Source organism: Atractosteus spatula, chromosome 7 (genome assembly GCF_055471065.1).
Source record: "Atractosteus spatula isolate fAtrSpa1 chromosome 7, fAtrSpa1.hap1, whole genome shotgun sequence".
NCBI lineage: Eukaryota > Metazoa > Chordata > Actinopteri > Semionotiformes > Lepisosteidae > Atractosteus > Atractosteus spatula.
The window spans coordinates 17601940-17616664 of NC_142712.1; the positions used below are offsets into that span (position 1 = coordinate 17601940).

The following is a 14725-nucleotide window of genomic DNA, read 5'->3' on the forward strand; positions in this document are numbered from 1 at the left end:
CTGCCAGGGAGTCCAGCTGAGCTGTTGATCCAACATTCCAATCGTGACACATAGTGGTTCTCTTGATAAACAGGTTATATTGATTTGTTCTTGATTTTTTTATTTTCACAAGGCTCGACGTTCAATAGGTTAAATAACCTCATCACCTGTTTCCAGATAATCTTTCACTAATGAGTGTAATTAGTGCTTATGCAACAAAGCCACTGGAGTGTATCACTGTCTCTCATTAATAATCAATTGAAATGAAGCCAGAAACATTTAATCAATATTCAAAATCGTTTTTTATTAAAAAATAATACATGACAAGTGACTACAAAAGCACTTTTGATGCTCAGTATACAATTGTTGTATTTGTAAAAAAAAAAGTGAATATTCTGTTAGCCGGGAAATAGTACCAAGTGTTACCGTATGGACAGGATTATAAAGCATTGCCATTATCCCAGTCCTTCACTGCTCTGAAGGTCTGTGGCTCTTCTACGCATTTGCACAACGTTTGTATTTACTTTAAGGGAACAGTATTGTGCGGAAGTCAATACCTATGACTACACCCCTTAGTACTACTGTAAGTACTACTGTAACAGAACAAAATAAACAGAACAAAACTTTATCACCAGCTTGGCAGGATGTGCGTTTTTCTGTCACCAACTTTATTATTCTGTATTTCTGTAATATCTCGCATTTATAAAATTATGTGTTTTGCTGTTTAGATACTAGACACAACAATTGTTCAAATCTTAAGTGGAAAAACTGGGATTTATTAATTTAAATATTGAAGTAGTGGCCTTTTTTTCCGAGTTCATTCCTGATGGCAAGGGCACCGCCTCGTTGTCATAGCTGCTGCTGCCGCACCTTGCAAACATGACCTGCCTTCAGGACATAAGAAAGGAGGTACAATATCACCCAAAAGGAAGAAGTCAGACAACATTCTAAACTGATGTTTCCCGACACAAGGCATTACACACTTTTCAACTTTTAATATTTTTCGCAGTTCTACATCGTCTTATCCTGTTTTTGTTTAACGAGTTAAACACTTCCGGGATGTCGAAGTTGCCTTGTCGCTTCAGGACCAGCGGTGACAATGCATCCCGCCCTTCTGTTCATATACATACTGTAAAGTATAAGCACTTGAGGTTCAGCTTTAAGGCAAGACTATACTGTAGGTAGCACCGAAGCATTTAGCGACTTGCGGGATAAACGTCTGACAAGTGATCCCCTTAGTACTTACTGTACCTGGGGTTGCCGCGAATTCATCGCTATCTCTACGCTTTTGGTTAATTTGTAGTTTACAAAATTAAAAAATAAAATTTACACAGTGCATGCTTTATATGAATGTTTGTATCAAAAAATAGCTTCTGTGGTAAGTAACTTTGGTTTGCTTTCTTTTAATATTGAAACAAAGGTTTTTAAAACAATACGAATTTTTGTAGTTTTAGTATACAGTAGTTGCGAAATGTTATCTACTCTATTTACAGTATACCTATTTAATTAGCATGATATAACATTTGTTCACGATATTCAATTATTTCGACTTCCATTTTAAGATTTCTATACAATATGCACTGTACTTTTTAAATTAATTTCCTTATACAGTATATACAGAAGGGTACTGCAGGTCGTAGTAGCGTGCCAGCCAGGACTCGTTTTGTAGAGGATGTGTTTGGGTAATTATATTGTAGTTAACCCAGGGTCTGGCTTGCGTGACCATTGCTACACTACAGTGGTAAATGACTTGTGCCCTCTACTGTATACTGCATGTAAGGCGTTCTGGGAACCTTTGGGGTGTAAAGTGCTACAGTATATAATTGTAAGAAAAAACTATTAAAGGCAATGCAATTAGTACTTATTTCATATACATTGCACTGTCCTAAGTAGTTTAAAAAGTTTTTCCAGAATTTCCTTTAGCAATTTGTTGAAGTAAAAAATGCTACCGGGAAAAAAACAAACACTGATTCTGGCGTTTTAGCACGGTAGTTTGTATTTCCCCGTTATATAATACAACTGGGAATACAACATACCTGTACAGTGTAACTTGCTCACACCGAGATACAACCAGAGCACGAAATTAACCGGCATACTACTGTATTTTATACAGATGTCATATAGAATTAGGTTTCCTTGGGCTTATGTTTATGAACAATAAAAAAATAATGTAAGTCATCTCTTTACACGAAGGGTTGTCGCAGTCTGGAAAAAGCTACCAAGCCGTGTCGTCAAAGTCGATAACCTGGCTTTTTTCAACGGCTGGTTGATACCCACGAATCACTTAACTGTAAAATCCAAATGGGCTAGTTCAGTAGTTCCCAATCCTGTTCCTGGTGATCCGCACACCTGTTGATTTTCATTCCATCCCACCATAATTAGATAATTGATGCCTAATTGTTCCAGGAAGTTGCTTCATTGGAATTATTGCATTTTGTTTCTAGACTAGAGTTTGGGATTTTATTTTACTGACATAATACAACAGTTAAACATGTTTAAAGATCTGGGAACAAACAGTTCAGATTATCTTATTATTATTAGGTCATTGTAGGGTTTGATTGTGTAATGGGGGATCACGGCTGGAACAAAAAGCAACAGGTGTGTGGGTAACCAGGACCGGACTGGGAACAATTGGACTAGATGGACCCAATGGCCTTTGTCCGTTTAACATTATGTCCTTATACATTAGCGTACAATTCAATTAACATGTGCACAGGAGCAGCACTGAAATTGACAAGTGTGTTAATTCACCCCTGCAAAATAACAGCCGAAATGAAAAGGAAGCAAAAACATACATCTCGTCGATAAATTAGTACTTTTATTGTCAAGTTCATCCGCGGTAAGTGCCGGTTGAGGTGTGATGAAGCATTTGAATGCGTAGTCAGTGAAACCTTTTGCTTATGAAATCCGAAAACAACTGAAAAGTTGTCTTATTAACGTTATGCATTAATAATTCATAAAATTAGTTTCTGGTCCTTGTTCGAGCGAGACGAGCGGAGAGTTAACGGATGCGAACAATAAGTAAAAACGAACCAATTTTAAGAAACCTGGAAAAACAGTGTATGTAATTTCCTATGTAAACGTCGACGTTCTAGGATGCTTTACGTTTCTGATATTTATCGTTTTTACATTTTAAAAGCTATTGCGATTCCAAAATGCTAGTCCTTAAATGATCATTTCCTCACGAAAAGCTGTGTCCGTAAACAAGTATTGTTGTAAAAATATAAAAAGAGAATGTTTTCAGTTCCTAAGACAAACTGAAACCTTAGAAAACTGCGGTGGTTTATTTTATGGTAATACCTGTAATACTGTAGTGACTTCTTTCCTCAAAAAAGTTTCTTCATATGGTGTTAGTAATGCTCTTTAAAACTGGAAACCTTACCTTTAGTAGTTAAATAAGTTCATAATAATTGAAGCATGAACAGTGTAAATAAAATAAACCGATAAATAAAATGTGGCTTTAGGTTTGACGTTATGCTTATAATCCGTAGTGGTGCGTGTATATAGTATTGTAATTCAGAAAATACAATAAAACTGTTAAGAACATTAGTTGTTATCATTTTAATAATTTATTTCTATGCCGTGGTATTTTATTTCCATATGGAACTGGTATTATAAAAATGACAGATATGTGAATACTGTATGTCTAAACACAATTCTCTCAGTTTTGCCGTATTTTTTGCAAGCAAACAGTACGTCTTCGTTTCATACTAAACTTATTTGTAGGCACTTCCCTGTGATTATATTATTGTTTATTATAGAATACATTTCCTCCAGTCTTTGTTTAAATAAAAATGCTACTTTATACTGCAAAGTGGGAGGTGGGAATGTCGGGGTTTTTTTGCGAAAATTAGGTGGGTGGTACGTCGTAATATATTTAAAATATAGAATGTATTTTAAAAAAGGAAAGAAATTGTTTTGTCACTGCAATTGCATTAAAATTGTATATATAGGAGGTTTGTTTTTTTTTTTTAGTGTTGGCAATATTTGAGAGAAGGCAGGGCATACAGACCCATACAGACCCAAACATACCCTTAGGGTCAATTTTCCCAAATGCCAATTAACCTACCATCTTGTCTTTGGACAATGAGAGGAAAGCAGAGGAGGCCAACACAAATACTGGGAGAACATACAGTCATGTGAAAGAAAGTACACCCTCTTTCAATTCAATGGTTTTACATATCAGGGCATATAGTAAATAACAATTGTCTGGTCCTCACCGACGTCCATAATTAGACAAATCTAGCCTCAGATAACAGACAACACATAACAGATTTCACAGATAACAGATGTCATTATTTATTCAACAAAAAGTAAGCCAAAATGCAGAAACCATGCATTTTGAAAATTTAAGTACACCCTTAGGAATTCCATAGGAATTAAGACGGTAATTCACAGCCAGGTGCTGCTAATCAAATGCACTTGATTAGTTGATCATCAGGAAGTGTGACCACCTCTATAAAAGCAGACCTTTTGGGAGTTTGGTTGTCTGCATCATTCAGGTGTGTGTTAATACCATGTGAAGGAGAAAAGGCAGTAGCAGTAGCAGTAGCAGTAGCAGTAGCAGTAGCAGTAGCAGTAGCAGTAGCAGTAGCAGTAGCAGTAGCAGTAGCTCAATGTGGGAAAGGTTATAAGGCTATTTCCAAACAATTTGAATTCCATCCTTCTACAGTGAGAAGGATTATTTACAAATGGAGAACATTCAAGACAGTTGCTAATCTTCCCAGGAGCTGGCGTCCCAGGAAAGTTCACCCCAAGGTCAGACTGCATAATGCTCAGAGAAATCACAAAGAACCCAAGGGCTACATCTAGGGATCTACAGGCCTCGGCTAACATGTTAGGCAGCAATACTAACCACTGCCACGGTGCCAGCTTCTGTTTAAAGTAATGTGGGGAGAAAATCTAAAAGTTTTAGATTTTGAGCAGCAGTAATTTCTACATGTTAAAATTAATTTGCACCCTCCAGTGAGACACCTAGAAGGTGAGTGAATTTAACTACCTCCTGTTTCATTTTGACTGTGTTTCTCCTGTTCTTCCTCACTACAGAGAGTGCCTGACTCCAAGAACAGAATGAAACGGTTCTTCCTTGTTGAACCTGTGATTGGCATTTTTGCATTCGCCAGTATGTTGACTTATCCAGTACTGCAGCAGTATATATACCAGCGGCTTTGGGATGAGATTGCCAACTCCAGTTATCCCAGCACTCAAAGCTCTTCCCAGTGCATGAGCAATGACAGCAGTGTGAAAAAACTTTACGATGTGAGTAGAATCCTTGGTAAGAGAGTGTCCTGTAAGAAATGGCTTGGGGATCCTCAGAAAACTCAGCCTTCTGACATTACACAAGATGTGGCAAAGTACTCTTTTGCCCCCCCAAAAAGGCCTGTTGTGGTTTGAGCTTTGATCAACCAATGTGCTTTGAGCATGGTTAATGGAAACGTGGTGTGGTCTTTGGTGTATTGGTATATGACACGAGCGCACATTCATTACCCTAGCTGAAATGTGTGTTAACTATCTGACCATTTTTGATATATGTAAGATAAGATGTTATTGTCCCCTGAGGGAATCTTTATGTGGACACCCAGCACTCCTGTGCATTTAATAGAATACAAACAAAAGAAAACATTGCACATCACTCTATTGCACATGTACAGTATAACACATAACAACATGTAACATTTAAAACACATCACAAAACATATTGCACTCAAGTGGGTTGTAAGAGTCAAAATTGTGTTTATCCTTGACATTTGCGTCGACAGCTTTAATGGATGGTGGAATAAAATAATGTTTGTATCAGTTTGACTTACATTTGGGAACCCTAAAATGTTTGCCAGAAGGAATAAGTTGATATTCAGAGTTGAGGATATGGAAAGGATCTGATATAATTTTTCCTGCCTGTTTGATTATGGATTTTTCAAAGATTGTCTGCAGGGAGGGGTGCTGTTTCACTCCCATGACCTTCAAAGCTGTCTGGATGAGGCGGGTAATTTGCAATTTTAAATGAACTGATCGATTACCAAACCACACTGTAATACCATATCTGATAATGCTCTCGATTACAGCATGGTGAAAGAGTAGCATTACTTCTTGTTGAACCCCAAACACTTAGTCTTCGCAGGAAATATAGGTGCTGCTGAACTTTGGAGCAAACACTCTCAACATGAGTAGACCAGCACAAGTTACTGTCTGTGTACACCTAAGTAGTTATATGAATCGACCTGAGTGATAAATTCGTTATGGATTACTACGTGTGAGTGATCACCAACTGCTCTGGGATCAAAAACTATTTCTTTTGTTTTTTTTAACATTCAGAATTAGGCTATTGTCACACCATTATACAAACCTTTGGATTTCTGACATGTATACAGATGAGCTTCTACCTCTATGCATTAAGCCAAGAACAGCAGTATCATCTGAGAATATGAAAATGAAGTTGCTTTGACTACTGCTTGTACAATCAAGTGTGAACAGAACTAGAGAGCTCACACAGCCCTGAGGGGCACCTGTGCTAATAGATCGTGACTAGCAAAGAGTTTTGTTGACCCTGACAAACTGTGTACGATTTGTTAAAAATGAATAGTACCATCTTATAATGTTATGGTTAAGGGACATTTGCTTCAACTTGCTTTTCAATAGATGGGGCTGCGGCGTATTAAATGCAGAACTGGTCCACAAACAGCATCCGAGCATAGGCATCGGGGTCCTCTAGATGCATAATGCTGTTAATTGCATCATTGGTGCCCCAGCGGTGTTTATATGCAAACTGATATGTGTTGGTGGTACATTCTGTAACATTGACCACTATCAAGATGTCCGATTACACTACGTTTTGTACTCTATGTACATTAGACTGTAAAAGTCTTAATAGGTGTGACTTAACATTTTGAACTGATTTTTGGGTGGGGAAAAAAAGTTACAAAAATGGATCCTGTCACTGCTCAACAGATGGATCCTCCATGAGAGAATTCACCTCTGATTTGGGGGTGAGGAGGGCTATACATTCATGTTGTCAACCATATTTTGCGGAGGAATAGTAACTTTGCATAAGTTTTAAGGTGGAAACACATTTATTTATAGACAAATGATCCATGATTGCATGAAATTTGAATCCCATGCCTTATTAGGAATATACAGTACAGTAATTGGCAGTAAATGATATAACTATGTTTCACAGAATCCAACCTTTCAAAATAAAAAGCTGGGAGACTGTGTTTGTGACTCAACATTTACATTTATTTTGTAAAATGTATTACACAAAATTATTTTTCTCTTGAAACGCTGCTTAAATTGATTATTTCAATTGTGTACGTACAGTATCTGCCCTTAGGATAAATTAAACATTTTGTTTCCATGGGGGGGGAAAAAAAGAAAGTCGGAACTTACAACAGCTTGATCTACTGGCATTGATCTGCTAATGAAGCTCTTGAAATTATCCTTCTACTAGTAGTTATTCTGTAACATACAGTATATTAGACAGTTTTATGGATTTATTTGTTCTTCTGGAGAGGCACTACTGTGATGTGTTTATTTAAAAATACTTACCTAAACAACTACTTCTTTTTATTTGATCTGTTGTATGTTCTCTCCTTTTTAACAGGATGTGCAGAAGAGGACTTCCTTGTTTTTGTTATACAATGAGTTGTGCTTCATGTTCCCCAGCCTGGTGGTCTCCTTGTTGCTCGTGTCCTACAGCGATCACAGAGGCCGCAAGATAGCCATCGTCCTACCCCTGATAGGAAATGTTCTCTTTTCCTTAATCTACTTTGTCGTCTGCTCATTCTCTTTGAACCTGAACATTGTTCTTGTTGGTTCTTTTCTGATGGGCCTGTGGGGGGGTCCCACCTCCCTTGTAGCAGGCTGTTTTGCTTACGTGGCAGACCTCTGTGACAACAGCAAAAAAAAGACTGTGCGCATGGCTATTCTGGAAATGGTTGTGGGCCTGCTGTCTGGGGTGGCTTCTTTATCTACGGGCTACTTTATACAGGCAGGAGGCTTTAAATGGCCCTTTCTCACTGCAGCCCTGCTCCACTGCCTGAACATTTTCTACATTGTTTTCTTTCTTGAAGAAACAGTGAAACCCCCCAACATCAGCCCCTCGTCAGGTTTCACTGTGGAGGCTTTGAAAAATCGTTTCCACAGGGTCTACCTCCTCTTCACAGCCTCCAGCAGGAAGAGGAGCACGCTCCTCATCCTCATGATGCTCGCCTTTACGTTCCACAAGTTTGCCAATTTTGGAGGGATCTTCATGTTCATCATTTACGAGCTGAACGCCCCCCTCTGCTGGAATGAAATCCTGATTGGGTATGGCTCTGCTCTCTCCACCTTGATCTTCCTTTCCAGTTTTGCTGGGGTGTTCTGCTTCTCCCACTGCCTTGAGGACATCTACATTGTGCTGATCGGCCTTGTCTCGGCCATGGCAGGATTACTGATGGCAGCCTTTGCTAAAACCACACTTCTGATGTTTCTTGGTGAGTATTGTCATATGTCCTTGCACATTAGAATAAAACTCAAGATCTAGATCTTTTATCTTGAGTTGAAAATGGACAAAAAAAATATATTGAATCAAGAAATGAAATTTATGAATCTCACATAAAAAAAGCCAGCACCAGAGATCAGTAGTCCATATTGACAATAAAACAGCCAGGCTATGAAAATCCCAGATTGCTTTGTTGTCTGTGAATGCTTTGTCTTATGCACATAAACCAGCCCAAAAGCAAAAAAAAAAACTGCAATACCCTCAAGAACTATGCTGTTACCCATATTTCATGTTTCTTTTTCAGTTAGAGTACCCTTGCTTTTTGCCGTAATGCCAGCTCCGGTGTTGCGATCCATGATGTCGAAGATTGTTTTGAGTTCTGAACAAGGTAGGTCACAGTTATAGTGTTCCGTGACATCAAACCTGGGTGCATCAACATCACTACCTTAGTTTATCATCACCAAAATGTTCTAAATATTCTTTGTAAAAACCTTAATTAAGGGGAGAAAAAGTAGTTAATTAATCTGTTGTGATCAGGTAGCTGAGAACAAAAGTGCAAACATCCTGATAGTTATGTTACAGAACTGCTGTAGACTGCACTGATATTAATTCTATTTATGTAAAATTTCTCAATGCAGTTTTTATTATTTTTCAATTAAGATAGGAACTTTGGCACCAAAATCAGGAAGTGCAATATGAATGCTAGAGAATAAGAAATACATCTTGGGTTAAAAGGGTTCTAAAACTATTTTTCTGTTTCATGTTAAGCCTTTAGAAGTGTAGAATTGTAGCATCTATCTTAACTACAGAAGTATTCTATTTTTCACATACTTCAGAGCCTTCAAGGAAGCAGTCCTCCTTGTTTTGATGTGCATTTTGTATTATATATATATACTGACCCTTAGAAAAAAACATAGCATTCTATCCATGCATGTGTTCAGAAAAATAAAGAATATAGATTCTGGAGATTGAAATAGTGAAAGAGTTGATTGGGCACAGGTGATGAGGTGATTTAACAAGTTGGATGTCAAGCCTGATTAAAATCAAGAATGAAACACTGAAGTGAAACAATATACCCCATTACCAAGAGAATGTTGCCATTTGTGACATCTGTCATCCAGGGTGTTTACAGCTAACAATTTCTAACTTGGCAACATGTTACAGTCAAAGACAGTCCCCAAGTGACTGGTGCTGATGTAGGAGACCACGTCATACAACACTGAACATCTGTGGAATGAGTTGTGACAACATGACTCCTAAGGTTCAGAGAGCAGAGAATGGGCTTATCCTTGTTCAGGCTCTACAAAAAGAAGTGGACAGAAGCCCAGAAGACAGCATCTGCAAACTGGTGCAAAGCTTGTGTTCCAGATGTATTTTTTGTATTGTTTCCACATACACTACTCATCTGTGACTTACACAGGAAACCCCTGTTTATCTGCCCTGTTGATGACAAATGTAAATCGGCATAAGGAATTTACCCCTATCATCATCTCTGTTAAAAAAAACGTTTGTGCAACTACAAATAAGTGTTTTTAAAAGACTTGTTTCTGTTGGTGATCAGTGTATGTACTGTATGTAATAAGGCTGTTGAATATTATGTGTTCTAGGGGCTGCATTTGCTTGTGTGGCTTTCCTGGAGATGGTGAGCACCGTGGTTTCCTTTGCAGTGTTCAGCAGTATTTACGCAGCCACAGTCTCCTGGTTCTCTGGTTTCAGCTTCATTTTGGCTTCCAGCTTGACTGTGATCCCAATTGTGCTGATGGGGTAGGTGTGCTGTGTTGTTGTCTGGGGGGTTTAAAGACACACTGAAGGCTGATGTAAATCATCAACATAGTGCAGGCAGTTGTCTAAAATTGCTCACTGAAACATTTGAAGCAGTTCACAACTGGGACTAACTCAATCTTCCATTTCCTTCTTGATACTACAACTCCTAAAGAAAGTGGTGGCCCATGTTTGATTCAAGCAAGTTCTGTCTTGTTACAGGGTAAAGCAACAATAGTACTATTGAATATTTTCCATTTTCCTGGGAGTTTTACCATGTCTTGTCTTGGTCTCCCACAGATTGGTTATGCTTTGTGTGATGGGGGTTGATGCATAAAAAGTGTTTGATTTAGCAGCAGAAATTAAATGTTCTTACATGTTACCTGCAGATCCATGTCCAACAGTATTTACAGCAGTAGCAGGTCCTGGCAGGGAAGGGAAAAGTTTGTAAATAGTATTTGTTTTTTTTAAGGATGCAGCTATATTTGTCTTAGTTACCCTATAGACCAAAACTGCTCATGGTTAGGACGAAACATAGTCTGCGAAACCAGTAACTTGTTAGCTGCTGGCTTGAATCCACAGTGCCCTCTTGTGGTTATGAGAGGAGCTGATCTCCCAATCCAGTTATTCAATGTAATGTGTAACCGATTGCCATCCATCCATTTTTCAACTGCTTTATCCAATACAGGGTCACAGGGGAGTCAGAGCAAGCCCAGCAAGCAATGGGTACAAAGCCTGTCTACCACGGGGCACACACAGACAAACACCCACACTTTTTAAAATTATTTTTTATTTATCCATAAACAATAACAAAAATTAAAATACAAGCAAGAGTACATATAACATTTCAAGATAAAAACATCGTGAGGCGTACATATTACAAAATAAATTCAAATTATGAAAAACAAACACCCACAGTCACATTGAACATACAACACACAAACTCCAAATAAACAGCACCCCAGGTCCAGAATTGAACCCAGGACCCCAGTGCTGTGAGACAGCAATGCAAATCACTACGCCAGCATGCCCCCATCATAATACTTTTTTATCATTAATTATTTTCTAGGAAGATATAGATGACAAAAAAAATAAAGTTTTGATGCAGAAGACTGCTTTTTTTGTAATGATGTTGTTGTTTGAGTAGAATACAGAAAAGGGAAGCTTCACTACACGAGATTCTTTAACTGAATCTTTAGCAGACAAGGCAGACTTCAGTCCTCTGAAATGAGTCTCCTAGCAGAGCTCAAATGTGCCAAAGCATTTGTCTAATCCTTGGTCTGTTTGGTGTTTTTGTTATAATGGGCCCATTATATATATATAAACAATTCCTATTGCCTATTTTTATTTGGAATTATTATCAATTTATCAATATATATATTAAGTTATATTATTTAGTCCACACCATGGACTAAACATGGAATTCCAGTTATCTTTACATCTGGGCTGACACGGAGAGATTGGGCCACCCATTGAGCCCTTTAGTGTTCTACTTTCTCAAAGGTTCATACAGTAGCAACCACAGGAGGTAAGGTGCTGATTGGAGGAGAGATGTATCCCTCGCTGACATCGCCACAAACCTGCTGGCACCCTTGGCCAATCAGGAGCGTGTATCCTGCAGTCTTATTCTGCACTTTGTACGTGTGAAATAAATGTAATAGTCTTTTAAATTTAAAATCAAAAGAGACAGAGGGAATCGGAGTAACAAAGTAATCATAGAGAATGCTTCTTCTGGTTAGTTTTGTGCCAGAAAATTCTGTAAGGAAGCCAGTCTTTAAAAGCTGTATTATTTAAAAAAAAGTTTTATGCAACACTTGTTTTTTGCATTTACTCACTGTAATTTGTGTATATTTATCTTCTAGCGCCGTGCAATATCTAGGTCTGGAATCAACTGATGAGACCCAGTTCCTCACTTCTGAAGGTGACAGTGAAGTTGACAGTGAAACCAGGAAGGACAGAACTCAGTTGTGCGACTAGGACAAGAGCTACTGTAAAATTGACTTTCTTCCAGCTGACACAATCACTGCCTTGATGGTACAATGGTACTGAGGGGTGGAGATTAAAAAACGTAACTCTACTTATGATTTGGTTTACTCTTAGTTTCTGTACAATGTGTTTTAAACACAACTGTGAATTGCATAGAAAGAAACTGGGTGGTTGTCTGGTAAACTCTCCTCCTGGTAGGAGTCTTTGCATATGCCATGCATTGGCCCTACCTATATTGTAGTACTAAAACTTACTTAAAATACTTACTGTACTTAAAATAAAAATGTGTTCCAATTGATGGGCAAAGATACTGTACATGCAGCCGACCAAATGCGCTATTATTTGTGCATTTTCACAGTGAAAAATATAATATGGACAAATACAGTACATAGTAGTGGGCTTGACAAGGCCAAAGTCATACAGAATAGAATTAATTAATTAAAAGCTAAACAACACAAGGAAACACAAATGAATAATATGTGGGGCCACTGTGGGCAGTAAGAACATCCTGACTGGGATGTTTCGCGTATTGTTCACAGTGTTCCCAAATGTTCCCAAATTTTTGTGACTCAATGCCAGGCCACTCTTTCAATAGTATTACCTACAGCTGAGATTTGATAAAGGAATTAGTACATGGGAATGACCTTCATTTTTCATTTGATCTAAGGATTGGCTTTGAATGTCTTAATCTTGTTCTTCATTAAGACAGTCAGAAATATGCTGCTTCTGCTACTTAGGGTTGACTGGAATTCCCTAAATTATTGATTTAGTGAGAATAAGTAATGTGCTGCCTGTGGAAAGAAAATATCATTTTTACTTTTGATATTCTGATGTTTAGTTTGCCAAACTAAAGGGTACGACATGCTCAGCTGGGATTTGAGGTTAAACACAAGAAGTGCATATAAACCAAGCTGCTGCAATTCAAGAATTTAAAGAAACTTGAATTTTACGGGCAAGGCATCTAGAATCGTTTTAATTGTATCATTGGAATACCTAAACAGCTACAGATTCCAGAGGCTGTTGACAATTCTTTGGCTGTTGAGGAGAGCTGCAAACTTTGTATAACAATGGTATAAATCCTAATAAAATACTCTGTCTGTAGCATTAGTGTTAGAAAATTTAACAGAAAAAGATCTATAGTATATTTTAGGCAATGCTATATAGACTACAGAAAGAATGTAATTAGCACTTTATAGAGGTTATTTTTATTTGAATAAATTATAGATGATAATTGCAAATTGATTTGTTTTGTATTACCTTGTTTTATCAATAAAAAAAATAACTCCAGAGTAAAATACATTATGTTCACCTTAGTCCTTCACGGGTTACAGGTACTCACTCTGATTTCTTTGGAACAAAGGGATGCATTCAAGCAAAATTCAATCACATGTAGACGATTGTATGGAAATAAAATGGTGCAGGGTTTGTCAGTTTTATTGCTTGGATTCCCCTAAATCGTTTGTACTTCATCTGAATTCATTCCAAGTTAGCCCCAGACATAGTGTGTCTTGGTCATATTGAAAATCAATCATTTGCCATGGAATCTTAAGATAAACAATTTGATTAGTGGAGAAAGCTTCCAACTAAATTAAAAAAAAAAAACTTTCTCACAGCTGTGCATATTGTGCAGTGCCTGCATACAGTTCCGATATCATAGTATAATTGTATATTTAAAGGAATAAACAAAACCTGGGATGTGCAGAATGACATTGCTTATCCAGTATATGACTTGGAGATGAATGTCTTTAAAGGAGAACTGCAAAAATTTTATATTTTGGTGTTAGAAAGAACCAGCATTGATAAGTACATTTCAAACTACAATAAACTTAAAATGTACACAGTAACTTATAAAACCTACAATTTACATCACAAAATAAAATTTCCTGTTATGCACAGCACCATATTTCCATCATTGTTTTCAATTCAGAACGAGGCAAAAAAAAAAAACACCTGGTGACCTAAAATGGCCCTATGAATTGTAAACAAGCAGGCTTGCAAATACATCTCTTTTAATCCAATAGAAATATTGGTCTCGACTCGAGAGACAGTTTTGTCGACAGATACTACTTGTTAACTCTTGATGCAGATCACATTGGATCATTTCTGCAGTGAAATGTCTGCCCTACAACCTGCTTGTACTGTACGTCGCATTACATTAGTCATTACAGTGACTAGTGAGCAGGAAGGGCCGCTTCACTTCGTGCCAGCTCTCGCTCTTGCCCTTGGCTTAGCGACAACAATGCTGTCTATTCAGTACTTTCTTAAAGTTCACAATTTTGTGATTAATTTGAAATTTGTAAAATGTTTCTTTACTGTCAATGAATTTATTTTGTTACTGAGATTTCATAACCAGTCTGAAAAGTCAGGACTGCAGTTCCCCTTTAAAAGTTTGTGCTGCTGCTTGTCAGTTTTCTTGTAGAGCCCTTTATTAGTTTAGGACAAACACCTTCAATACAGTGCTTTAATCTTGGAGGGGTGTAAAACAGCGATATCAGTGAGGATCAAAAGAGCAGTGGAGGCTTG

At 37.6% G+C, this 14725-nt stretch overlaps 1 protein-coding gene across 1 annotated transcript; it reads left to right on the plus strand.

Moving 5' to 3' along the window:
• Positions 1-1103: 1103 nt before the first annotated feature.
• Positions 1104-13497, plus strand: slc46a3 (solute carrier family 46 member 3). The gene is made up of 6 exons (XM_088922334.1): positions 1104-1357; positions 5026-5238; positions 7577-8447; positions 8760-8843; positions 10063-10219; positions 12079-13497. The coding sequence occupies exons 2-6, from the start codon at positions 5050-5052 to the stop codon at positions 12191-12193; spliced, it is 1416 nt and encodes a 471-aa protein (XP_088778460.1). The 5' UTR covers positions 1104-1357; positions 5026-5049; the 3' UTR covers positions 12194-13497.
• The last annotated feature ends 1228 nt before the right edge of the window (positions 13498-14725 follow it).